We start from the raw sequence: 26,894 nt of genomic DNA, 5'->3' as shown, positions 1-26,894 counted from the left end.
CACTGAATGCTAGTGTTCTACAATGGCATTTGGATGCTACCCCTTCAAAAAACATTCCATCTGGAATAGCTTTCTTGGGAACATGCCAGTAATGTCAACATGATTTAATGGACCCTGTTAAAGAAATATTTTGCTCTCAGTGGAGAAAAAAAGAACTTCCAGGTAACAAGTGATCCTTTGTCCTCCGTGAACCAGTGAGCAGATCTGCCTAGTACAACTTTCTGCACTTCCCTATTGCATCTTCATGAATCAGCTGGATGAGAGACTCAACAGCCAAGAGGGTGTGCATGTCTCTTATATTCACTCCCTGCAAACTTCATAATAATAAAGTGATACACCATACCATATCCCTTTTCCCATTTCACCCTTCACTGGATCATTTTATGCACCTATTCCCATTGCTAATTCAAACTAATTAAAATATAAAATGGAATAATTTGTGCAATTTCAAAGCTCGCTTCTCCATATTGTGAGTTATGTTTCTTTTCAGTTAGTGCCCAGTGTGAACAATTCCCCTTCCTCGCCGGCTGACTAGCCGCCAAACTAATTTACTGAAAAGCCTCTAACAGAAACAGTCACACTGAAAAAGAACAGAAAAAGAAGTGCTGATAGAGAAAGAACAACGAATCTGAGATTTGCTTTTAAATTACATAGTTCAGCACTTTTTGTATTGGGCAATGGGATATTTCAGTTTTGTCCTTTAAATAATTACCTAATTGGTGAATATAGTTTCCTACTTATTCCTGTGAAAAGGGAGGAACAGTGTCAACCAAACATGGATTACTTTATCACTTGGCAAAATGTCAGCTCCTTGTCACTGTGCATTTGTATAGACCTCAGCACACATGTTTGGCATATGTTTTTCCTTAATGTAATGGCACATACGTTTCACATGAGTAAAGGCACATTTCCCACCAGAAAGGCACCTTTATGTGATAAACTTTTCAGCTATGACTGCTGTTGCCATTTTTTAAGGGTGAACCTTAACCGAACAGCAACAGCCCCATGGGTTAACACTGAACAACTCCATTCAGTTATAGGATATAGGATGGGGGACACCTGAATGAACGTGTGAAAGAGATCTAGAAGTCCAAGCAGACCACCAGTTGAACATGAGTCAACAGTGCAATGCAGCAGCTAAAAAGGCCAATGCAATTTTAGGCTGCATCAACAGAAGTATAGTGTCTAGATCAAGGGAAGTAATAGTGCCATTGTATTCTGCTTTGGTCAGGCCCCACTTAGAATACTGTGTCCAGTTCTGGGCACCACAATTCAAAAAAGATGTTGAGAAACTGGAGCGTGTCCAAAGGAGGGTGACCAAAACAGTGAAGGGTCTGGAAACCATGCTTTATGAGCAACAACTTAGGAAACTCCTATTATTACCCAATGACATGTCCATTACAGTTTATACATGGGACATGAATGGGAGAAGCATGCAGGGGTGTGATAATCGTCTCCCCGATCGTGTTATTACCTCAGTTTAATTACGTTTTAATTATGCTTGCCTCCTCTGTGTGAAAGAGCCCTCTGTTGCACTTTCTGATTTTCAGGGGTGTTCTATAATTATTTACATTAGTTCTTGTTACTATCAGTGGTAAAGTGGGAATCCACTTTGGTGAAACCATTTCTATCTTTCTCCCAATATAGATTGTTAACATTTTTTTTTCCAGAGAAAAAGAGCAGCATTAAAGTACTTCCATCCTAAAGACCTCATCCTAGAGATAACCTCAGGTGACAATAGTGAACAGTTATTTAGTTGTGGATTTTAAATATTATATATTCATAAAAGGCAGTGCCATTTCATTACTTCTTCTCCACTGACATATAGTATATACCACACTTTCCTTTTGAGAATGCTAGAAATTTCATAAAAGTGCCTACTGTTCTGAAAAATTAAACAGGAATATGATAAAAATGGAAATGGAACCTAAAGTCAAGACATGTTCACACTGGGAATTTTGGGATTTATACAAGCAGGTGGGAAAAGATTCAGAGAAAAATTAAACTAAGTGATTCTAAATGATATACCAAAAGTATGGGATTTTTATGGTTCTTCTTACAGTTTTTTAAACTACTTTTTAAAAATTTGATTAGATACTTATGCAACTATAGGGAAAGAATTATGATCATCATTACCTGACCAAGAAAAGGGTTTTCTGATAGTCAAGAAGTTGTGCTGGGAAGATCAACATACCAGCAAGATTTTAAGATATTTCTCCTGATGTTTGCTCAATCCTATCCTGGGAAATTATTTTGCACAGAAATACAGATGGTTTGATATCCACCCCCTCCCAATTTTGCATATGAAACAAATTTTCTGTACAGGGAAAAGTGAATCTTGTGTGTCTAAGCAGAATGTTTTAAAACAATAATAGCAACAATAGCAATATCAAAAGGAGATTCAATATACTATTTTAACACATTGCATTTTCTGAAAAATTAGCTGACTTTGAGCAAAGACATTAACAATAACTTCTGTCGGGAAGAAATTTGTACTTGGTTTTCCCCATTTAAAAGGAAAAAACTAGCTTCAATCTTTATTCATAATAGTTGTTTGTAAATTATGAGGTTTGAAATACATACAAAGGTACGTGACTTGAAGGACATAAAGAGCTTACCTAAATACTTTTTGAAATACCTATTGTGAATAGTCACAAACACTCAATAAATTTTCGCAAATTGAACAACTATTCAGAAATGCCCTAAAACTAACCCAGACAAAGACAAGTGCTTGAGCAGGTACTGACAAACTGTCTACTAGGAAAAGAAAAAGTGAAACAGCATGTTACCCCACCTGCTTACCCTCTCTTTTAGATCAATTAAAAGTAATTAACACAAGCTGCTTGTCCGACAGCTTTTCATAAATGACCTCAAGACTAATTTTAGCTAAATTTCTCTACTGCTGCTAAATGATTACAGGAAAAAGAGAACATAGATGTTAAATATAAAGTTGAATGTCATAATGAGAGGGGAAAGGGAAGTAATGAGCCAAGATGACCATTCCTCTTTGCTAATCCTCCTAGCCATATATTTTCTCAGCAAGTATCGATATGGTCCAGTTGTCATCCTTATATGGCAACAGGAACATCCTTATCACCACTGAACTATACTTCAAAACTGACAACAGAAATGATACCATTTCTGCTAAACCTATTCCTTTTTTATACTATTAGATACACTCAATTATAAGGGGCTTTGTGACATAAAGGTAGCACAGATATTCACACTGCTCTTAAGTGGATCTGCTCATACCATAAAATCTGTCTTTTGGTATCCCTAGAAAGATCCATCTTGTTTCATCTTTGGTCCACTATGTGAAATGTGCAGCTTTGCTAATGAAACAAGTGATATCTATGGGACTGATCAGCCTTCTTCAAATAACTGGGTCATTTCAAAATAGCAAGGGAGACTGAATGATATCCTGAACATTCCTCCACCAAAACATTCCATAGGCTCTATGCTTACTTGAAGGGCCTGGCAGAATGAAACAATTGCCTCCAAAACTATTACTTGGTCTCTAGTGTCACTGTTCAATAGAAATCACACAGCAGCCATCAGATGACTGGGGGAAATCCACCAGCAGAATATGAGTGCAATGTAGGGATGGAAAGAATATTTTAAAATATTTGGGTGTGTTTGTGTGTGTGTGATTTCTGAATATTGAGAAACCCTGACAAAAAGAATCCTAGCCTGATGAGAACTTCAGGACTTACTCTGGACAAAATTTGCACATCATTATTTTGCACAAGAAACAGTATTTTCTTCACAAGAAATGTTTTCTATATGAAAATAACATTTCAATGTAGTGATATTAATTCCTACAGAGAAAATACTGTTTCCTGCACCAAAAATGCTTTAATTGGGAATTTGTTCTGTATAAAATTTGCACATGGTAGATTTGCATAGAAAATGGCATTTTATGCTCAGAAAACTACATTTTTTTCATGTAAAATAATATTTCTGAATTGAAGTCGTATTTTCCACACAGAAAATGTTGTTTTCTGAGCCAAAAATGTTGTTTTCTATCCAAAATAACAACATGTGAATTTTCTGCAATAAATTGTTAATGATCTTCAAAAACTTTCTTACAGTGGAAAGAAAATTGGTGAAATTGCTTATCACTACCTTCAAAATTAAAAGCAGGGCCCTACCCAGTAAAATCTTGATAGTGTGGGATATGTAAAACAGCCTCTGATTTTGTGGTTTAAGAGAAATATATGTAATACAGATCTAGACCCATTTTCCCCACTACTACACAGAATGCCTATTTATTTAAGCTCTTAATTGTCTATACAACTTATAAGTGCTTGAAAACCCATGTTTTTCAAGCACTTATAAGTCTTGTATAGACAATTAAGAGCTTAAATAAATAGGCATTCTGTGTAGTTGTGGGGAGGGAATGGGACTTGGCAGGACTAGAAATGGTTGATATAGCTATTTCGATTTTTTTTTTTAAAAAAAATGTCTTGAATTCTATTAAATATTAGCAAGACTGTAGCTTCAGACTTGAATTGCTCAAGGCTCAGCTGAAACCTGACTCAAACAATTTATTCCAAATGTGACCAGTCCCAAAGTTAGATATTACCTGCATAGTAGGAGATTTCAGATGAAATCTCTGCAAAGTAAAAGTGTAGATATTGGGCAGAATATATTTGATTAACCTACTAAAAGAAAGTCTTTCTGTTTCATTGCAACCTATATATTCAGGAGCATGTTCAGAAACTCACCAAGAAAAAATGATGAACTTCATTTTTTTATTTTACACGCACACACACAGAACTATTTTATCATCCTAGGCTCACTTTTTTTCAGGACACCAGCAACATTTACAGCTTTTTTACTCCATGACTGATTAACCTTTTTTTTTTTTAACTTTTGTAAGTTCTCTGTCCATTCCTAACCCTTTGTAAATCATCTGGGCATGTAGCAATGGCTTCTTATTCCACCTTCCCAGTCCCTGGTCAGACTCTCACACAAAGCTATTTTCAAGAGATTTACACATCTTAGGGTTACGGGGCACAGAGTTTCACTGCAATTCATTCCTAGAGACATTGCTTCTAGGGCTCCTGACACAGGAATACTTGCTAGGCACTTAGTTCAAAACCAAAAAAGGCAGTGGGAGAGAAGGGGGAGAGTGGCAAACAAATAGTAACAGCTTTCTTTCCAAGAATTTTGGTAGTATTGTGTAGAACATAATTGGGCTAACTCAAAGGTGGGTTAAGTGCTGCTCAGCAGATCTTTCACCATTTTAGTCTCCCTGCTCTGGACATGTTCCAGCTTGTCAATATCCTTTTTGAACAGCCAGTGATAAAGAATTCTGAGAGATGTAGTCCAACAATATCTGGAGGGCCACACTTTGCCCATTCTTGAGCTAACCAAAAGAGGAAGTATGAGTTCTTGTCTAATTTGTGACCCTTACTAAGATGTTGGCTGTACACCCGTGGTGGTTATATCCAAAAGAATACCATTTTAGTCAGCTGTAATAAAAACTAGCAGAATGCAACTTCTTAAACTATAACAGGAGTGGTGTCAGTCTGGGCTGCCACTAGTGCCTGCTCTATTAAAAAGAGCTGGTTGCTTCATGATGACCCGGCTTTGTGCGTCTTCAGAGCAGCTATGTGGCAGGGGAAAAGGCTGACAAAGAAAATTGCCTTTTTTGAAGCACAGATGATTCCTTAGCCCACTCTTGCCTCTGCCACACGGTCTGCTCTAAAAACTCTCAGAGACCAACCATCCGAGTTATGAGGCAGGCAGGAAAGGAAGGGGAGAGGAACAATAATGCTTCTTTCTTTCTTGCTTGCTTGCTTCTGATGGTCACAGCAACTGCTTTTTACCCGCCTCTTCCAAAGAAGAGGGAGAGTTGAAGTTAGGATGAAACCATCCAAGGTCTCATGGGGGTCAGTGCAACTCTACAACAGCTGGTAGTTGTCCACACCTGCTCTGTACAATATAGAGGGAGAGGCTACCCCTTCCATTTAGATTCTGATGGTCAAAAGATTAAGAATCCCTGAATTCATGGTGTTTCAAAAGCTAATGGAAACAGTGAAGGAACAGCCATGAATTTATTATGAGAAATTCTCCCTTGGGCCAATTCTACCACCTCACAGAGCTCTTTCATCGGTCCCTCAGAATTGTACACAGAGCTTACAGAACTCCAAGAGTTGCTCTATAATTAATAAATGGCATGTTCTCTGTTAACACTTGTACAATTACTAATATCTTGTAAATTAAGAAGACATCTTCTATAAAATTAGGTTTAAAAGGTTCTCTAGGCAAGAGAGATAAACATCTTGAACATCAAAGAAACTAGTAGAAAGATGACAGATGGGTGCTTAAACATTGAAGGGAAGTGAATTTTATCATCTCATGCTGATACTAAGGATGCAAAGACCTCTTGAAATTTTTCAAAATTCCAAAGAGAAAGGAACACATAGAAAGATCCCACTGGGGTGGAAATGCAATTTTTTTTCTTATTTGGGGATATTTTAGGAAAATGAATGAAATTTCTGCAAAAATTTGCAAAATATGAAAAATCATTACAAATGACGCAAGAAGGAAATAAATAAAGATTCAGATCCATAGCCCATAGAAGCCTTACTTATACAACAGGACTCAGTGGAGAATGTATAAATCTGTCATCATCTTACTGTTAAACAATAACAACCAATCTCCTCTACAGTGCAGTGAAAAGGAAGCTGGGTGTTAATTTATGTCTTTCAAGTGGCTTCCAGCATGGAGTATATAAAGAAAGAAAATCAGATGGTTTGAAAGAATAAGCACAGTGGAACATTAGTCTACAAACAATAACATTTAACAACTCATGTTCTAGGAGATGCTAACTACAAAAATATCTCAAGTACCTACATCCTTCAGATTAGTGCTAAGCCTTAAAAATACACAATACACATTTTTAAACAAAACTTTAAAGGCCAGAGATTCTGTAGATATTGTCTTATCACTAAAAAACATTTAATTAGGTCAGACTCTTGCTTTGTGGAATCAATATACAAATGTTTATTTGGCTTAGTTAATTCACAAATGTTGTATCTCTGTTCTTCAGAGACCAATCAACATTTATTTTGTGGGAGAGCAACTCCTTAAATAGCTGGCCCAATCAGGGAAAGAAAGAAAATCAACCTTTCCAAAGAACAACCAGACTATAAGAGCTCCTCTTCAACAACATGAATTAAAATTACAGTGGACTTGGTGACAGGACACTGGGTGCAACTTATTAATGGCTCTTGGACCTAGCATACCTATGCAGCATTTCATGTAGGCTTGACAGAACTGGATTTTATTGGTAAATATCAGTTCCCTGTATTGCTACATACACTTCTGGAAAAGACTACACAAGTTTATTACACCAATTACTAAAATATAATTATCAAAAGAAAGGTTTTAAAAGATTAATTTAAGATCATTTGGAAGAAATACCTGCTAGTAAGGATTGTTTGCAAGCGGAATCCTCTATCTCAGAAGGAGGTGGACTCCTCTTTACTGAAGGGCTTTGAACAGAGATTGGATTGCAGTCTGTTAGTGATGCTTTAGCTGAGGATTCCTGCACTGACAGTGGCTTGGACTAGATGTCCCATTATTATTATTATTATTATTATTATTATTATTATTATTATTATTATCCTTTATTTATGATAGGCTCTTTCAAATCTACAATCCACATATCTATGAAATATAATTATTTTTTGAATTTGGATATGTGATAACTATAGATATGATTTCATCTTAACATTTTTATTCACACAAACACTTTTGAAATGAATCATAGTTGTGTGAAATCATTAGATATTAGGAGAATATTTCATGCCATCAATGTGCTGAAAGAAGTATTACATGAAATCCATGGGGGGAAAAACCCTCAAAGGCAAGGGAGTTCAGGGAGCTTCTTAAAAACAAGATATTGATGGCACAATTGCAGACAATTCCAATGAGGAAGAAAAGTGGGAGGTGTCTGAAGAAACCAAAGTGGATGAATAAAGAACTTTCAGATAAGCTGAGATACAAAAGAGATGTGTACAAGAAATGGAAGAAGGGGGCAAGCACCAAAGATAATGGTGTTGGCCATAACTGCACACTTGAACTTTTAAACTTCATCCCTTACAGTGAATTAAAAATAACTGTTCACAACTGTGAGACTTCACATAGATAAAAATTGGGCAAAATGCTTAAGATACTTGTAAGCGTTGTTACATCGTACTTAGTCAAATTGTCAAATTGCTGAGGCATCGAATATTCTTCTCCACTTGACTGGGCTTTCCCATTGATCTTGTGAGTCTTAAAAAACTGTCTCCTCTTTAGGTTTTTTGTCTGACTTAACATTATTTGGGGAATCTTAGTTTAGTGTCAGTGTTCAGTAGTCCCCTGTGAGAGATATGGCAATCCTATGTACATCTTGATTAGTATGCCTAGTTTCACTCAGGATAACAATGAGATATCCCGCAGCTGTACAAGAATAAATTTTACACCAAACTTTTCTGTTGGGTAATGAGCGGAAAAGCCACCGATTCCCTTGTGTCTTCCCTTTTACCAATTCTTGGAAGGGCTTCTCTATAGCAAATGCTAATTATGTAGACAGGTGAAACTTCCTGGAATTGGCCTGAGGGGATCTATCCTTTTCATAAACCCTAACAATTTATGTAAAGTTTTTCATGCCAATACGGTTTCCCTGAACTCAACTATGTATGCAATCTTTGCTTGCCTCTTCTTCAGCTTCAGTTTTAAAAAAATGAAGGAAAAGAACTTCCCTCCTCCCCTTTTATTTAAATAGCCTTCAACATTCAGCGTCCCCATCTCTTCCATATAGAGTTCACCTACATGCTCTAGGCCTGGAGTAAGAAGGCCTTTCATTTGTGGAGATGAGGGCCCTGTCTTCCTTGTGCTTTGACTCTCTTGCCCTTCTTGTTGTAACGTGAGGAGAATCTTTAGGACACACTATTAATCTTTCCCCACCTCCCACAAAAAGACAGGCATGAGTGCAGCTCTGTTCATAATATTCTGCATAAGGGTCTCTAAACTACATCAAACCAGTGCAAAAATGTCACATAAGCCATGAGAAATTGTTTCAGGTGCTGTATTGTTCACTTGTTCTTTCTCTCTTTCAGGAATTATATCCGCAGGTGAAAACAAGGAATAGAAAACACCTACATTTTCTAAAGAAAGCATTTGACATGATTTGGGAGCAGCAGGATCCTCAGTTTATGCCACAGCCTTTTTCTGCAACTTTGGCAAAGGAAAAGAGCCATTGTGCAATGTAAAACCACAGAGGAGATGAAGTGATGTAGAGGGGTTTCACTTGAAAATGAAATGTAAAAGCAAGGTATATAGGAGAAAAACGTTGAGTTGAAAAAGAAGTGATTCAAATCACAACTTGGAAATGCTACTTTTTGAACTACAGTTCCCAGAATTCTCAGCATACATGGTGGCAAGGGGATTTCTGGAGTTGTAGTAACTTTTCTGAATTCTGTAATCCCAAGGTATTAGGTCTTAGAAATAACATCTCTGGTGTGGGGTGTGTTTGTGCATGCACATGCACACATATCCATCAACACATTAACCCTCAGCTGCTGGGGTATATACATGACAAAAAATTAAAATGCTTCAAATATATGCACCAAGCAGACTTGCTACATCTTTAAATGTTTTGTCAGAATGTCAGATCTTTTCACCAAGAAAGCATCTCCATGGCGGGTTACAGACCGCCGCTTTGTGTCGGTCTCCCGCCGGCGCCATTTGCTCCGTTAGGGAGCCGCAGCAGCCACACCGCGCGGCTCCCATGCGGAGCAAAAAAAAAGCTCCATTTTGGAGCTTCTTTTTGCGGCGCCTCTATGACGTTGCGAGGCGCCTGGGGCGGACTTGCGACGTCATAGATGCTGCACGACGTCCGGACGCACAGCATCCGATACGTAAAGATGGGCGGCGCCCGTATGAACAGGGCGCCACCATCTTGTACGTATTCTATACGTACTAGGGTTAGGGGGGTGCAGAAGCACCGCCCCTTCCTAACCCTAGTACGTATAGAATACGTACTAAATGGCGGTGTGTAACCCGCCCATGCTAATCAACAATTCAAAGTTATGATTATCATGCATTCATGAGAGATAAGGAAGCCATCTCAGAACACAACTCATAAGGTTCACCTGGGTTATTTACACTTCCATCTATCTGAAGGACTGGTTTGAGACGGAGAAGAATTGGCAATAAACTTGAGTTAAATGCAGCACTTGCTTTGCTTTTGAGGTTAGTCAGTTATCTAAGGACACCTAGACCTGAAGATTTCCTGATCATGTCCTTTAAATGAACCTGTTAAAAAAATTAATTATGAACCTTATCTTAACATATAATTACTGCAGTTTACATTCTCAGAAACAATGCAGTGTAGGGTCAGCAAACACTTTCAAATTATCATTGAAAAAAAATGGAAATGCCTGAGTTTTGGTTGCTTGTTTGCTCATAAGATTTTAAAATGTAGAGTGTTCGGGCTCTGAAGCATAATATGTACATTTGAGCCTTTCCCTTGAAGGTTGTTCATGAGGGACAGAATGCAAAACAAACATTAGAATGACCAGTTACCTTGGTTTATAGTCATATTACAAACCATTTTAAGTCAAACACATTTACCGTATATACTCAACTGTTAGTCAACTTCATGTATAAGTCAAGGGCAGGTTTGGGGGCCAAAATTATGGATTTTGATATGACCCATGGATAGGTCGAGGGCAAAACCTAGGGCCATTTAAGAAAGGATACAAAGTGGATGAAGTAAAGGAAAACAATTCCAAAGAACTTACAAAATTCCAGAAGGCATAACTATTTGTGCTCATACTAAAGGCTGTATGGATGAGAGACTAGAAGGGGGTCAGTTCTTCCAGGACAGATTAAACCCTTTCCTTTCACTATATATGAGAGTATATGAGAGTCAAAATACAGTACTTACATTGGCCCGTGGATAAATCGACTCAGTTTTTTGGGTTCAATTTTTAACCTAAATTTCTAGACTTATAATGAGTATATACAGTAAATTTCATTATGTAAAAACTGCCTTACAGACTGGTTGTTTCTTGTTTATTTATTTATTTATGGTATTTATACCCCACCCTTCACACATATAAAGGTATCAAATCCAACCTGCCCCTGTTTGCTTTTAAGAAATCAATTCCAAAGGGATTTACTTCCAAGTATGTGTGTTGAGGACTGCAGAAAAATGAACCTTTCTCCAGGCTGTGGACCGGTAGCAACCCCTGGACATTTACAAGTGTTCTGAAGTTACATTCTCTTTAACCCCTCAACTATAGTTTAATCACTTGTGAGATCAAGTCCAGGTGCAACATGCCTGCTTGTGTATCCTCATGGCTCATTAATTTCTGCAGAAGCAAGCAAAAAATAAAAATAAATCTCCAGCATGAGCAGCAGTAAGGACTCAGGGCTGCATTTTCTTTAGAAAGCACATACATAAAAACATGATAATTGAATTTGGTTGTTTTTGAGAAAAGCGAGGTGGCTCATGCTGGGAAGGGAGCTAAAAATGGCTCTTTGCAAATTCTTTCAGTGCAGATGTGCTGATTGCAGATCTTCAATTTGCCAGCAAAAGCCACTCTTATTTCTAACAACATAGATGGAGCATATCACCCTGTCTGTGCACCTTTATCTATGATCCGCAGAATCACCTGCTGTTATTCCACAAAGATGGCAAGAGAAATTGGAAACAAACATCTATCTGCCAGATATAATCTCTAGAACTCAGTGGTAAAATCAGATGCCATAAAATAACTTCCCAAGTATTAAAGGTAAAGTAAAGGTTTTCCCTTTGACAGGTTTGTTTAGTCATGTCCAACTGTAGGGGGCGGTGCTCATTACTGTTACTAAGCCAAGGGAGCCAGCATTGTCAAAGGCGACTCCATGGTCATGTGGCTGGCATGACTGTACAAATGCTGTTACTATCCCACCAAAGTGGTACCTATTTATCTACTTGCACTTTTTACATGCTTTCGGACTGTTACATTGTCAGAAGCTGGGACTAGTAATAGGAGCTTGCTCCATCACACGGCGCCGAGGTCTTGAATTGCCAATCTGCTGACTTTGCATTTGTCAGAGTCAGCATCTTAACCACTAAGCCTGTATCCCAAGTATAGCAGGCTCCAAAAGCTATAAAATGTGTAGTATGTGAGCCTCTGAATCATGAGTGGGACATAATTTCTGTTCCAGAGCCTGCACACATCCCTCACTGAAGCTCAGGGGGCTGCATATCTCTGCAGTAGGGTTGCTAGATATCAGGGCCTTGGTCTGGTTTTCAATTTTTCTGGGTCATGTCCCAGTGGGAGTAAGGGTCTTCTCACTCCAGGCAAGAGAAAAGGTGTCAGTTTGTAGAGCAACAGCGTACCATCGATTGGTTTCAGCATCTTGCAAGGGCTGCATCTTCACTGCAACAATAATGTAGTTTGATACCACTTAAGTGCCAGGGCTCAGTGGTATGGAGTTCTGGGATTTGCAGTTTTGTGAAATATTTAAGTGGCTTATACATTAAAAGTTATACAGAATGTATCCATATGTAGCTAAAAGCATACAAATCAAGATTAAAATATTATTAAATGATCTGTAAAATTAAACAATTGAAAACATTAATAAGCATAGAGTCAAAGCAGTACAGCATACCACAAGAGTCACTATTAGTTTTGAAAAAAGAAAAAGCCTCTCCTGAACAGCCTGGGCAAAATTACCTGTAGAGGCTGTGGATGGCATTTTGATTATTTTATTCTCCACTTCTTTCTGGGACCTCCAGGCATACTTATGGTGAGCAGGTACACAGAAAACAGTGATAGAGCTGGATTTTACTTTAACATTAGCAGTGGGACAGCATCAACCAAGCACACCAGGGTTATCTTAGAGGCCATGAGGGGCCATTCAGACGTTATAAATGGGTTTCCAAACCAGTTTTAAAGGAGGTCATTTACACTAGTGCCGGTTTTTCCTGACCCGTATTCTGGACAGCATCATCGTCGTAAATCCCCCTTAACCCAGTGCTTTTGGAACTGGGGATTTCAGCACATCTTTTCTATCAGTTGCAAATGAGAACTTGCTGTGATTCAATTCGGAGCACAGGAAGGGAGGGGTTGATGTGCAGGGGGAAGATCATCTGATGAAGCAGGACTAATTAAAATAATTTTTAAAAACAATTTTTAAAAACAAAAAAACTTCTAGAAGGAGATAGAGATGCACGGTCAAAGGGTATAGAAGCTGAGGGAGAAACAAAGGCCTCATTCCCACTACCTTTTAAATCAGATTGTAAATCAATTTGAACCGTTTTAAATTACTATGGTTAGCACTTGAACCGAAACACTGAAACAATTCTGATGCTGATTTTTTCCTGTCTTTTTTGATAAATCAATTCCATGTAAGTGTAAACCAGATGTGGATCGGAATCAATTTAAATTTCCCCTTTGGCCGGCTGGAGCAGGTCCATTTTGAATTGATTTGTGAACCACAAGTGGGTTATTTTATTTTATTTTGCAGTAAGAAAATGCAATCGGGGCAAATGTAGTGTGAACCACACTCCACTTCTGAACTGATCCATTGATTTAGATTGCAAAGCAATTTATTTGTAAGTGGAAATGTGGCCAAAGGGAAGTTTGTGTAAAAAAATTCAAAATAACGTACTAGTGAAATACCCTTTGTTTGGTTGACAGGGGAGGTTGTGGAAGAAGGGCTTGGAAATTACAAAGACCACTTGTATTCACTTCATCATGGAACCATTGTTAGTGAAGGCTTCACTAGTGTAAAGACTACTTGGGACAGTGATATATCTTTTATGGGCCCACGAGCAGAATTTTAATCTTCTTACAGAATGAAGTGACCAGTACTCAATTATACAGAAAAAATCAAAAGAATCTAACTGAAATCCATGTATTAAATACTGGGGAAAGTTTACATTTGTTTACATGAAAGAACAGTGCTGGGTAAAGATTTATTTGTGACCTCAGCCTTTCAGAACCAACTTATTTTACATTGCTCTATGCAGTTTTCATAGCAGCTTTTACAGATAAAGATGGTGCCCATAGTTTATCCTGATACAATCAAAGCTGAAATTACTCCTCTTTATAACATGTGATTTATGGACACACCTCAGGTTCAGAACTAGCAACTTCTGACTCTGAATGAGAGAGATGTGCAGTGAACGAAAATTATAATGCTATAGTACATATTGCAGGAAAAATTCTAATCTGACCATGAATGCCATAATATGTGAAAACAAGGACACTTCTGTATGTTGTTTTGTTGCTGTTTAGATGCCAAATAAAAACAAGTTTGGTTTTGAAAGCTTTGGGGGATTAATAGATTTTTTTAAAAAAACCCTCCTAAATGCATGGTTACAATTCATTTTAAACAATTTAAAACTGTTTCAATACTTTTGATCTGTCTTTTAATGTGTTAATTGTTTAATATGTATTAGACTTTTAAAAGTACTTTAATGATTTATATTATTTATTTATTTTAAGATTTGTTTTCTTATATGCCACCCTGAGATCTTTGGATAAGAAGCAGGATATAAATATTCTAATAAATAAATAAATCATAAAACTTTCTCTAATGCACCTCCCATACATCCATGGAGGCACGAGTCACTGCAGAAAAGACAAGTCTGTCTTGTAGGATAGGATGAGATTACATTTTTACTGAAAGAAGTTAGGTTCAGTTTGCAAGTTAAAAGCAGGGAAAACAATTTATGTTATTCGGGACAATTAGCTGAAGAATATAATATTGTTTACAGAAATGTGTTGGCATTATTAGACTATTAGATTATTAGATTATTAGACTACATAGGGACCACCAAACGCAGTGTGCAAACAAGAATCAAGGAACATGAGAGGCACTGCAGACTGGGCCAGCCAGAAAAATCAGCAGTAGCAGAACATGCCACAAACCATCCTGGGCATAAAATACTGTTGGAAAACACTGAAGTTCTGGACCATGCCAACCACTACCATGTCAGGATGCACAGGGAAGCCATTGAAATCCACAAACACCTGGACAATTTCAACCGGAAAGAAGAAACCCTTAAAGTGAACAAAATTTGGCTACCAGTCCTGAGGATTAGCAAAATAAGGACTCAGCAAATGCAAATGGGAAACCATTCAGAGTCAGGGGGTTCTCAGCAGATAATGATCACCAATTAGCAGACATTAATCCTCTTTTGCATTAGCCTCCCAGCCTGAGGCCAGCCATCAGCACAGAACAATACACATGCAAATCACTCCTGCATTCCCAGGCTCACACAATATATATACACTCAACTGTTTCCAGGCAAAGCATTCTCTGAAGATGCTAGCCACAGATGCTGGCAAAACGTCAGGAAGAAACTCTTCTGGAACATGGCCACAAAGCCCGAAAAACCCACAAAAAACTATTATTAGACTTTCTTTCCCTCTCCTGACTTAAGACTTCAGTGATGTATCAATGCCTCACTAAAGTAATACATTTAGATTTAAATTTGATGGGCTTTACTACCTTCCTCTATTTTGTCCCTTTTAAAATAATGCAGTATATTTTCCTGTTCATTGTTAAAATGTAGTCTGTACCAAGATACCATGATACTTTTTATTGGCGACTATTCCTTATCTGGGAGCAAGCGTAGTACAGAAGCAATTAGGAACAGGTTAACAGCAAAAGAGACATGTAAAACACTTTACCAACAAGCTAAACACAGCTCTTAATGGAACTATGCTTTGGGTGTGTTTCATTATTTAGAAATTCTCTCCAATTCACAATTAACAGAATTAGCAGCTCTGATGAATATTTAGGCCCTTACATCCCATGTATGATGAATCAGAGACATCTCTCTTGGAACTCTATGGAATGCTTCGTGTGCAGTTCTGTTTTCATTCCAAACTTTCTCTCTAAGCTGGATGTAGCTCCCTTGCAAAAATGATAACCCTGTCTAAATGTTTAATAGCTCATTATGTTTGAGAAAAGTCACTTTGTGATCTTCAAAACTGTATACACCTCCATTCTCCATCTTAACAAACAAGCAAAAAGGTAGGAAGCTGTGTTGGTTCGTGGAAAAGAATTACCAGAAGCAGTATCGTAATACCTTTATTTTTAAAAAAAACCCTTAGTATTTAGATTTTATTATTATTTATATATTCAAACCAGCCAAAATCTGTGAAGTGATGAATTAACATTCAAGAATCATAGAAGTGTCATAGAAGAATCATAGAAGTTCCTATGCATAAAATACTGTTTTCTGCACAAAGAAAACCAAGATAGGAATTTTATGCAGAATAAGTCCTGATGTCCTTTTCTCACACTACACCAGAAGGCAAGGGAGCAAGCAATATCACATAACCAAACAATCTAAGGTCAGGCATCATAAATATTTAGTAAAGTCCAGAAGTTGCTGATAGCCAGGTCAAGAAACAGTTCAAAGTCATAAATCACAGAATCAGATCTTGCAGTACATGCAGGCTTCAGAAAGAAATCAAGTTTGTTTCCAGCAAATGAAAAGGGGAAAGCCCTCAACTTATAAGGCATGCTGACTCAGCTTCACTGAACTTGTAACCTGTATTTCAGGAGGACATTCCCAGCTGTGTGTATGAAGCCTCTCACTGCCTGGAGTGAGGGGACTGGGTTTATGCCAGATGGCAAAACAGCCTCCGTTCCTTAAGGACTTGGAAGTATCTCTCCTCCCTCCTCTTTCTCTGGTGCATTCAAGTGAAAGAGTGAGCTGGAGGAGAGCACAGCTGTGGTAAGTCTGCTTCATCTTCAGAAGCTGAACTCTCAAGAGTGTATCTGATGGGCAGGTCTGCTTCATCTTCAGAAGCTGAATTCTCAAGTAGGGGGGCACATGACACCTGAACTGTGAATAGTTCTGAAAATGGCACATTTTTGAAGCCTTTCTTGCATTAAGAAGAAAATAGCTAAAACCACTCGTAGCTTCCTTCAAGAAAGAAACCAAAATAAAACAACCTCTTGATCCCTATCCTGGGATCCACTCCACTTTACAATAAATATGTAAAGCATAAATGCAGTTATCAGTCCCAAATAAGGCAGACTCTAAATCCATGATCACTCAGTAAGTAAACATTTATATATGTTCCATTAATTCAGTGGGTCTACTCTGACTGGAATTAGCACTTAGATTTAGGCTTAGAAATTAGTTTCTGAAAACAGCTGCAAAAAATATTAAGAAATGCCATTGGGAGATAAATGTGCAAAAGAGCTGTAACTTCCATTCTTATCATAGTGTGCTTATCTTAGAAGCAGAAATAATGAGAACTGCTCTGAGCTTAGCCCTTTTAAAGATGTGGTCTTTCTTTGGTCACTTTACGCTAACCTGGACTTGGAAAATCAAATCCTTGGATAATGACTTTGGAAAATCCATTTCCAAAGAATTCTCTATTTCACCAAGAAATATGCAGTACAATCCAGACTCATCTCCTGACATCCACACAACACTAGACAAATTATCCAGTATTACAGAGTCATGAGCGATAGCCACTAAAATGTTTAATAGAATCGGTGAACTCAAGAGCAAGGTTTCATAGCTCAGGCCGCTTGCATTTTCTCATCTTCGACAGGAGTGAGATACAGTTGATCTCTTACAGTTGCAATTCTAGGTTATTTACATGGTGTTGGCTCCCATAAGCAACAGACTCTAGTGGGCTGCAAAGGCTATAAGTTTTCATCATAATCATTTTGGTGTTGCTGGATACAATCTGGTGCCCTTTTTCAGAAGGACAGCTTATCACATAAATGGGGTCAGAGCAAGTGCTGTGAAGATGGTAAAAATTAAGGAATCAAAGATTTCACACGGGATATAATGACTCAGCTACTAACTCTCTAGTTTAGAAATAGTTCACCATTTTTGTATTTCCTTCACTCATAATTGAAAGGAGTATCAACCATCATGAGCATTTCTGAGGAACAGTTGCCCAGAGTGGGAATAAGAAGACTGAAAAGTAAGTAAAGTATGCTAGCTGAAGTGCTATGTGGATTATTCAAGTCCATTCCTAGTGGCTGTAGGATAAATGTGGGTTACCACAAATGTACTTTATGGATTAGAACAAAGAGAATGGGTTGAAATAGCAACTACCAGCATTCTTCGCAGTTGTATGTAGCTAGAGCTACCTACTGGAAGTTCAGTCCAACAATATCTGGAGGCCACATGATTCTCACCCTGACAGGCAGGGACCACTGCCTGTTATAAGACAGTTATAAGAGAGTCTTCATAGAAAGCAACACAGGAATATGCTCAATAAGACAATAATGGAATTGCACTAAGAAGTAAATTGCTGCCATGACAATAATTATACAGAATGTACAATTCCATTTCTATAAAAGCCATGCTCAGTTTATCACAGGCTTTGATCAAATGAAGATAAGCCCAATACAGGAAAAAATTGGACTCTCCTTTCCAAACCTAAACAATTCTTGTGCAGTTTAGTAATAGTAGATCAACTCTAAGACCAGTTGAAACTGCATCCTAATGCAATTACTATGCATAACTATTGAAAGAGCTTTTCTTTTCCACTTCTTGGTATAGCACAAAACAAACTCTATCCATTTTTAGAATTCATCTTGGGAGAAAGGCAGGATACAAACAATGACAACATTAACTGCATGTGTGAGAGGGATTTATTTTAAAGAAGTGAAAGTCTGTATAATACATAGAATCATGGAATCATAGAATTGGAAGAGACCACAAGTGCCATCCAGTCCAACCCCCTGCCATTGCCTCCAGGTATTTTGAAGGCCATCTTGTTAAATTCTTAAATATCTTTGGGAGCCAACACTAGAGTATTCCAATATGTTGCCAGACTGATAGTTAACACAAAGTTCGATATTTAGAGGTTTTTTTTAAAAAACCTATACCAAATATTTTTGTTTTCAAAATAGCTTCTTTCTGATTTCTGTGATACATTAACAACATCTGGTCAGCAACATTCAGAAGTGACCCATGGACAGCAGAACCTTAACCATATCTAACTTTTCTAATATCAAAGAAGGGGAGGTCAGGATTTCATTATGTTATCTTTGCCCAATATATCTGAATGAATAGAACACATGTATTATTTTAAACTTCATTGAACACCACTTCCTTGCAGTGTCCAATTTTCACTTTACAATTTTGACCTTTTCAAGCAAACAGTTTTATTGCCTACAGTTTTGTAGCCTTTTTGTACATGCACACACACACATACACACACACACATGCACATAGACACTTGAGATTCAGAAAAGCAAAACAAGAAAAGATTCTCTTTTTTTGTTTGTTTGCAAAGGCAGTGTTGTGCAGCCAAACATATGGAGAGTAATTAATGGATGAGGCACCTGTTTAATGAGATGGGCTGTGCTAATAGACTTAAGACCAAATCCCAAACCATGTTTCATTCATAGTTGGACCATCCAATTCCATTTGTTAAAGACAATAGCGTGCTGATGAGAAGGAAAACCCCTCTTCACCTGGTACACAGACAGCTGTCTCTGGCCAAACCCAGATAAAAATTAAAACTTCCATTGGTATTATCTATACATGGTACAATTGTGAAGAATCCTTTTGGGTGCACGGTACTTTCCCATTACAGTAGAATTAAATATAATACCTACTGTAGAATGAACAAGCAAGCCTTACCTGTCTTTCTGACATGACATAGAGGTAATTATGATCTGTAGAGAAAGCCATGTCACGAAGAATAGGACTCCCATCCTTGAAAATTGGAATCATTTCATATTGAATACCACCATGAGGAGGTCCATCTGCTCGAATCTGGAATAAAGACAGACATAGTATAAGTTAAACCACTGTTATCAAATGTGAGGAGAAATACTGCAAGACAGTAATTTAGTAGCTACAGTGAGTAGATTTGTGAAGAATTAAAGAGCAAGGGAATTTTCACAATAGATGTTTGGAATATTGTCTTCAGTGGAGCCTTTTTCATATTGAATATTCAGCATGTGCACATAATATCAACTTTAAGTCAGAATTACACTCACGGTGACCATCTTCATATCCATGGATGCATTGGCTTAGAATACATAGGGCCGAAACAGATGGCTCTGAAGGGGCAGCTTGATGCTGTCCCTTTTAACACTGGGTTAGGGCCATGGCAACTGCACACTACAGCTCTGATCCAGCTATTTCCCAGCTCAAAAAGAAGCGGCAGAAAACCACTCCTTTTTGAGCCAAAAGCAAGCTTTTCCACTGTGGCAACAGCTTTTTGGCACTTTGTAACATGCAGCATATAAACTCCATGCTGCTGGAGCACTGCAATGCTGCCTACCATGTTGTTGGGTGGGTGGCGTGATGCTGGCTTGGGGGTGGTGTCAGGGTGTGCATCATCTAAATGCTATGCCCCCACACTACCCCAAGGCTGGCATATTGTGCCGGTCTGCTTCGCCCCATAGAAGCTAATTCATTCCAGTTCTTCTATATGTATAGATCCCAGTCCTACTCTTCTGGTCCAAGTCACCCGTATATACATGTGAATTCTATGGATACATAACCAGTGGATATGTTGAGACAGCTGTTGCTAACTCGGTTCTCTCACTGTAATCTGACCAAAGGAGAAAGCTAAGACATCACTCTTAAATATTAACGGAAAGCTACAGAATGTATTCTTGGATTAAATTAGAATATTTAAATTCAAAGTTCTTTTCATTATTTGCGAAGACACCTTTAATTTCACAAGCTCAAATAAATAGAAGAGTAATCAACTTGCAGGGGTTGTGAAGCACTAGGAAGAAAGTGTTGTTGGAGAGAAACCCCACCTTATGTAGCACAACATTTTAACCTCTAAACAGTGACTCTCAGTTTTGCAACATGTGTTTTCCTTACAGTTTATTGTTTCATAATGTGTGAGCACTTTGTTTCTGAAATCATTTTTAAAAGTTACAGTAACTTTTCCTGTTAAGGCTAGAAAGGTCTAGGATATTTAATAATATACATATTCTTTTAAACTATTTGTCCATGTCTTGGATCCTAATACATGGACAGCAGAAATGGATCTTGCATGCCCTGTTGACTGCTAAAAGACTGATAGTTTAGTACTAGAGGGATAGCTTTTCCCCACCTGTGATACAATGGATAGGAGATTTAATAATGCCTGCAATATTTGAAAGAGTGATAGAATAGTATTTAAAGGATTCCATCACATACTCTCCAAATGTCCCAATTAGGCAGGGACAGTTCTGGTTAATCCTGTCATCCCACTTTTTCAGTCACTTTTAAAGTGTCTCAGTTTCTCTCTACTCCCTGCATTTCCCCCCTTTGTCCTCTGTTTACTTCAGTTGCTGCAAACTGAGTTCAAAGAGCAAAAGGAGTTTGCATTCATCTCAGTAGGAGGGAGAGGAGAGGCAATGAGAAGAACTCTTGCCTTTCTCACGAGACACAGGGAAAACAAACTGCCTCAGTCTCTTCTCGTTTGTGTTTTTGCTCATTAATAACTTTTGCCATCTTGACCATATTCTGATATTTCTTGGCTACATGTATCCTGGTTTTCATCTGTAATGTAGTATGTCATCAGTTATAAAAATATCTATGAGTGGCATTAACAGTGCTCAAGCTTGGCTGCTCTGTCTCTGAAGATTTCTACACCAGTGCTTACCATGGGGTAAGTTCTGGTAAAATGCCAGAAAAACATTTAGGAAGTGTGTGTGTGTGAAAGCCTGACACACTTCCTAAAGGTCAGGGAATTAACTTGCGTTGATGGGAAATGGCTGCTTCCCAAATAATTCAGGGTTGCTGGATGTGAGGGAAAGATTCTCTGACGTTTAGGAAGTGCATCAGGCTTTCACACACACATGCTTCCTAAATGTTTTTTCTGGCATTTTATCAGTGCTTACCCCATGGTAAGTGCTGGTGTGGAAATCTTCTCTCTCTCTCTCTCTCTCTCTCTCTCTCTCTCTCTCTCTCACACACACACACACACACAGCATCCTGGATTGATAATAGTGACTAGTGTGAAGAATTACTTTTCAAACATAGCTAGTAGAAATCAGAATTCCATTGTTTAATAAAAGGACCCACTTTTCACTGTAAGTGAATAAACTCATATCTGTTCTGACACTACTAGATATGGTTTAATTACACATTATGAAAAAGAGGACAAAAGAGGGTATGGGTTTTATGTAAAATTTGCAAGTGGGATAACCATATGACTGAATGTTCAGCCAGATGAAAATTTCCTTCCAAAATGCAGAAGTAGTGTTATCAGGGAGAAAGGTGATAGCTTAGCTTTCACAAGATCCTTTCATATGTCATAAAAAAGAAAAGGGCAAGATTGGAGTGGGGGAAGAGAAATCAATCAGTACTGTTAAAGGTAATTTATTTATCTCAGATTTTTAAAGATGCAGCCATGTTAGTCTCTTGCAGCATAAAAACAAAGAAGGGATGGTGAGAAAAAGAAAGGAAGCACCTTTAAGACTAACAGGTTGTTGACTTCTGGGTGAGGACTGATGGTGGACTGAGACCAGAATTTAGCACCAATCATTTGTGAATCTGTGAAGATATCATAGCTTTCTGGAGATAATTTTTAATGCAAGGTTATTACAGGTAGAAAATTATTACTTGTTTAGATTAGATTATTGTCATTATGAGAGCTGTCTAGGACTGCTCAAATACCAGATCAAATCACTTATCTGATGTGGATTCGAATATGAAACAAATCATTATCAGTCCACCCCACAAGCAGCATGGGCATCTCATCTCATCCTAAAATTTGGTGATTCCAGCAAAGCAAACATAGCTCTCAGCAGATAAACACACGAAGTGGGTATTTGGCTAGTTCTGAATGAAGGCCTCCTGGCTTGCTGGTACTGGTGGTATTTTAGGCTTGATTATGCAAATATCTCTCCCTGCAGGAAAATACAGCTCAGAATGCAACATACCCCACTGTACTCAGTGGGAACACACCCGCTCAAGCACATCCTCGTCTCTTTCAAAATGTTAATAATTGATGTCCTTAGGGAAGGAGGGGGGAAGGCTAAACAAACAATTTACATTGTATTTTTCCCTACTAGGATTTGCATATTTGAGTAGCCAGTCGATTACAACATGGTGTCTACATAACACCAAGCTGCAAATATTGGCAACCATCAAGCTGAGAGATTAGACCAGCCATGTGAACTAATGGCTCTGTGAAGCCTCCTGGTGGCCCAGTGGCATTCGTTGACAGAGATTCTGTTACTTGGTGCCCAGAAAACTGTTGTGTGTGAAGGAGTGCCTCAAAGCACGTGCATGTGCTGCCACGCTAGGAGGATGAGGTAGGTGGAGGGGCTTGTGGGGGGAGGGAGTGTAAAGAAAAACTTGTCACAAAGGGACTGTTTGCTCCAGACATATGCCTGGCTGTCTCATTGTCCCATCTTGCTGCCCAGTGACTCAGTGCTAAATCTCAAGCCTAGCTCAGTGATTCATGCTAGGCTTCAAGCATGCAGAGTATTTTAGTGAAGTCTGAAGTTGAGCTTCTAGGAAAGATAGAAGAGAAGTGGACAAAGGTTGAGGAGAATCAGAAGACTTACAAGGGCGGGGGGGGGGGATCTTTTCCAGAAATGGCTAGAAAATATCACACACACAAAATGATAACATCCAAAAGGAAAATATGTTTCAAAGTTCATAACGAGCAAGAAAAGGCTGGACTCATTCCAAAAGCTCTTCAACATCTCTGCTCTGTTAGCCACTTGTAAGGAAGCAGACTGCTCTGTCTCTCAGCCCAGCTCTTCTAGCAATTCCCTTCTCCACCCATCATTAAACCAGCTGTTTAAAACCGTTGCCAAGACAACAGCCTCCAAAGTCCTTCCATTAAAATGTCTGATTGTAATTTAATTAATCCTCACAGGCCAGCAGGCAATGCATTGCTAGGCCTGGTATGGTGGCATTACTTGATCACTGAGACATGACTGAGTTGGAGTTTCTGGCAAGGGCAAATTGTCTTTTCCTCTTGACAAGTGAATAATCAATAATTCCTCATCAAACTGGAAAACCCCATCCCAATAAATCAGAACCAAACCTCTGTCCTAGGGACACTGCTGTTCCACACTACTGAGTCTCTGTAGAACATCAACAATGTCACCTAACCGTGTGAGAATGTCCCACTTAAAAATGGGTGTGGGAATTCTGCATGATCTAGAGCTACTTTCTTCAGTCTGACATTTAGAACTTCCACCTTGTCCTCTGCTATCATAGCTTTCTGAAGATAATGACAATTATGTTCCAATGTATCTAGAGCATGTGAGATTGAGTGAGGATGATCCAGAAGACAGGTGGGGTTTATGCAGTGCTCTAGATATAGCTGATCTACAACTTTCAGCTAACTCAGCTATCTTGGTTAGGGGTGCAGGGAGCTGCCATTTAAAATCTCAAGGGCTGCACAATTCTCAGCTCTGACCTAGAGCCATAAGCTGGACACATATTTCCAAGGAAGGCTTTCCATGCATTTTAGCAACTACAAGTCCATAGAGACCCCACTGAACTCTGTCAGCAGCAAGTACTTCTATGCATCAAGCCATTTGTCATCCTCACTTTACTTCACACAGACCTGCATGTCAATGCAGCTTTAATACCGTCTGACAAGAACTCATGCTTTGTGTATAACGTAATAGCTCCAGGGAAGGAATATTGGGTGTGTGTACACCCTTATGTTTACAGCATTTATTTGTTACTCCTCCCTCCCTAACTGTCATCTTCGGCCTCTGAGGGAAAGAGTAGACTGGCCCAGTTCCATCAGGGGCTAGCCTGAAGAAGGAGGCTCCTCCCTCCCTAACTGTCATCTTTCGGCCTCTGAGGGAGAGAGTAGACTGACCCAGTTCCATCAGGGGCTAGCCTGAAGAAGGAGGCTCCTCCCTCCCTAACTGTCATCTTTCGGCCTCTGAGGGAGAGAGTAGGCTGGCCCAGTTCCATCAGGGGCTAGCCTGAAGAACCTCCCTCCGGTCCATCTGCCTTGGTCCAGGCCTCAGAGGGAGAGAAGAATGCTGGACCTGATTCCTCCCCCCCTCACCATTCCTTCTCCTTTTGTGTCTGCTTTTAGATTGTAAGCATGTGGGCAGGAACTGTCTGTTATCCCCTCTATTGTAAACCGCTCGGATCCCAGTGATTGGGCGGTAATAAATAAAACCTATTATTATTAATTTTATTATTATTATTATTATTATTATATTATTACGATCAAAGAGCTCAAGACAGCATATATTTTATCATCACACCAACCTTGTGAGGATGATCAGGCAGAGAAAGAATGACTTTCACAAACAGGAAGAGATTTGAAGCTGGACCATATGGTACAATTTATAAAAGGTTTTCCTTTTATATAACTGGTTTTCCATTAAAAATATACATTAGGGAACACATGTGTAGTGAATCAGTGTATAATTGTAATGTATATAGAGAAAAACTCTCATTAAAACCATACATTACCATCTGTGTATGAACTTCACAGAAGTTCCTACCATCTGAAAATGTTTTCTATATACCGTGTTGTTTTTAGTTAGGAACAAGGACTGAGAGGCAGGCTAGACCAGTGAAACACATTAATAAGTACAGAGTGTTTGATATTCATGACAGAGCTCCAATGGAATATGGTGGTCTCTATGTCAGTTGGGTTTTAATCTGAAATTTAAAGGATTTATGCAAGGTGCTAAATCCTATCCCTCAAATAGGATCAGCACATTGGATCGCTCCTTTAAAGTTTGGACCAAAACCCACACAGATTCATTGCCTCACTGACATGGGAGCCATCATTTCCACAGTAAAGCTGTCCTCCATATAGTCACTAACCCCACATCAACTCATGCAATGAATCTAATAAAACAAATTTAATTGTGAAAAGAAAAGACAAAACACGTGAAAGTCTATCTTGAATTATTCTGAGTTACTGAATCAGAATAAGCAAAGTATCCATAAGAACATTGCTGGGTGTTGAACCTGTCCTAGGTAAAGGGCAGTTGATTTTATAGATGTCATAAGGCATCAGTAGTTGCCAGTATAACATGACTTGGCATTACAGAACATAACTGTTTTGTTGCACCATAGCAAAGGACTATTGACCTGTGAGTGGTAGAATGGGTTCTTAGGCATTTGAGTTTCATAGAGGAATAACAGCTTGATGGATATGATTGATTTGTGTTCCCTGCCATGCTCCCATGAGGATGTAATTGCTGGGAAGGTACAGCAACACCTCCTAGCCATTGGTCTACCTTCCAACTGAATACATTGTTCATTGCTGCCCTGAAACATGGTACAATTGGCACATATCTGTGATTCTTTATTCAAGGATTCAAGCATCCACGGCTTGAAAAATAATTTTAAAAATATAAACTTCAAACAGCAAACCTTGATTTTGTCATTTGATATAACGGACACCATTTTACTATGCCAATATATTTAATGGAACTCAAATAACCACAGATGTTGGTATCTACACAGGATCCTGGAACTAAACCTCAGTGGATATCAAGGGCCCACTGTAATTTGTTTGTGTTTCAGATGGAACAGAAGTGAAGTTAACCATGAAGCTATGGAACTCAATGGCCCCAGGAAAGAGGAGTGAATGCAATATTCTACATGAAAGTATATGAAGAAAAATAAATGTAAGGGTAAGCATTCCCCATACCATCCAGATGATTAGGATTACAATGCTCATGAGACTCAGAAAGCATAGACAAAGAACAGGGAAAATAAGAGTTAGAATCTAATCTCCCTGGTTTAGAAAGACATAATATTCTAAATTATGTATGATTACTATAGATATCCAGTGGTTGCCGGTGTCTTCCATTTCAGTGGTGGTGACATGATGGCTTCCATATTAGTGTAGTGATGGAGTCACTCTAGGTTTTAATCTGAATTTAGGAGTTCTCCAAGGAGCTGAACCTTAACTCTTAGAAAGGTTCAGAACCTTGGA

At 38.5% G+C, this 26,894-nt stretch overlaps 1 protein-coding gene across 1 annotated transcript in view; it reads right to left on the bottom strand.

Moving 5' to 3' along the window:
• PLXNA2 (plexin A2) overlaps positions 1-26,894 on the bottom strand; it is a 518,762-nt gene that overhangs the window by 254,142 nt on the left and 237,726 nt on the right. The window contains 1 exon segment of the mRNA XM_042463708.1: positions 19,637-19,771. Coding sequence (XP_042319642.1) covers positions 19,637-19,771 — 135 coding nt within the window.

This window comes from Sceloporus undulatus, chromosome 4 (genome assembly GCF_019175285.1).
Source record: "Sceloporus undulatus isolate JIND9_A2432 ecotype Alabama chromosome 4, SceUnd_v1.1, whole genome shotgun sequence".
Taxonomy (NCBI): domain Eukaryota; kingdom Metazoa; phylum Chordata; class Lepidosauria; order Squamata; family Phrynosomatidae; genus Sceloporus; species Sceloporus undulatus.
Note: the sequence above shows the minus strand (reverse complement) of the source record. Positions and strands in the feature narration are given on the sequence as shown.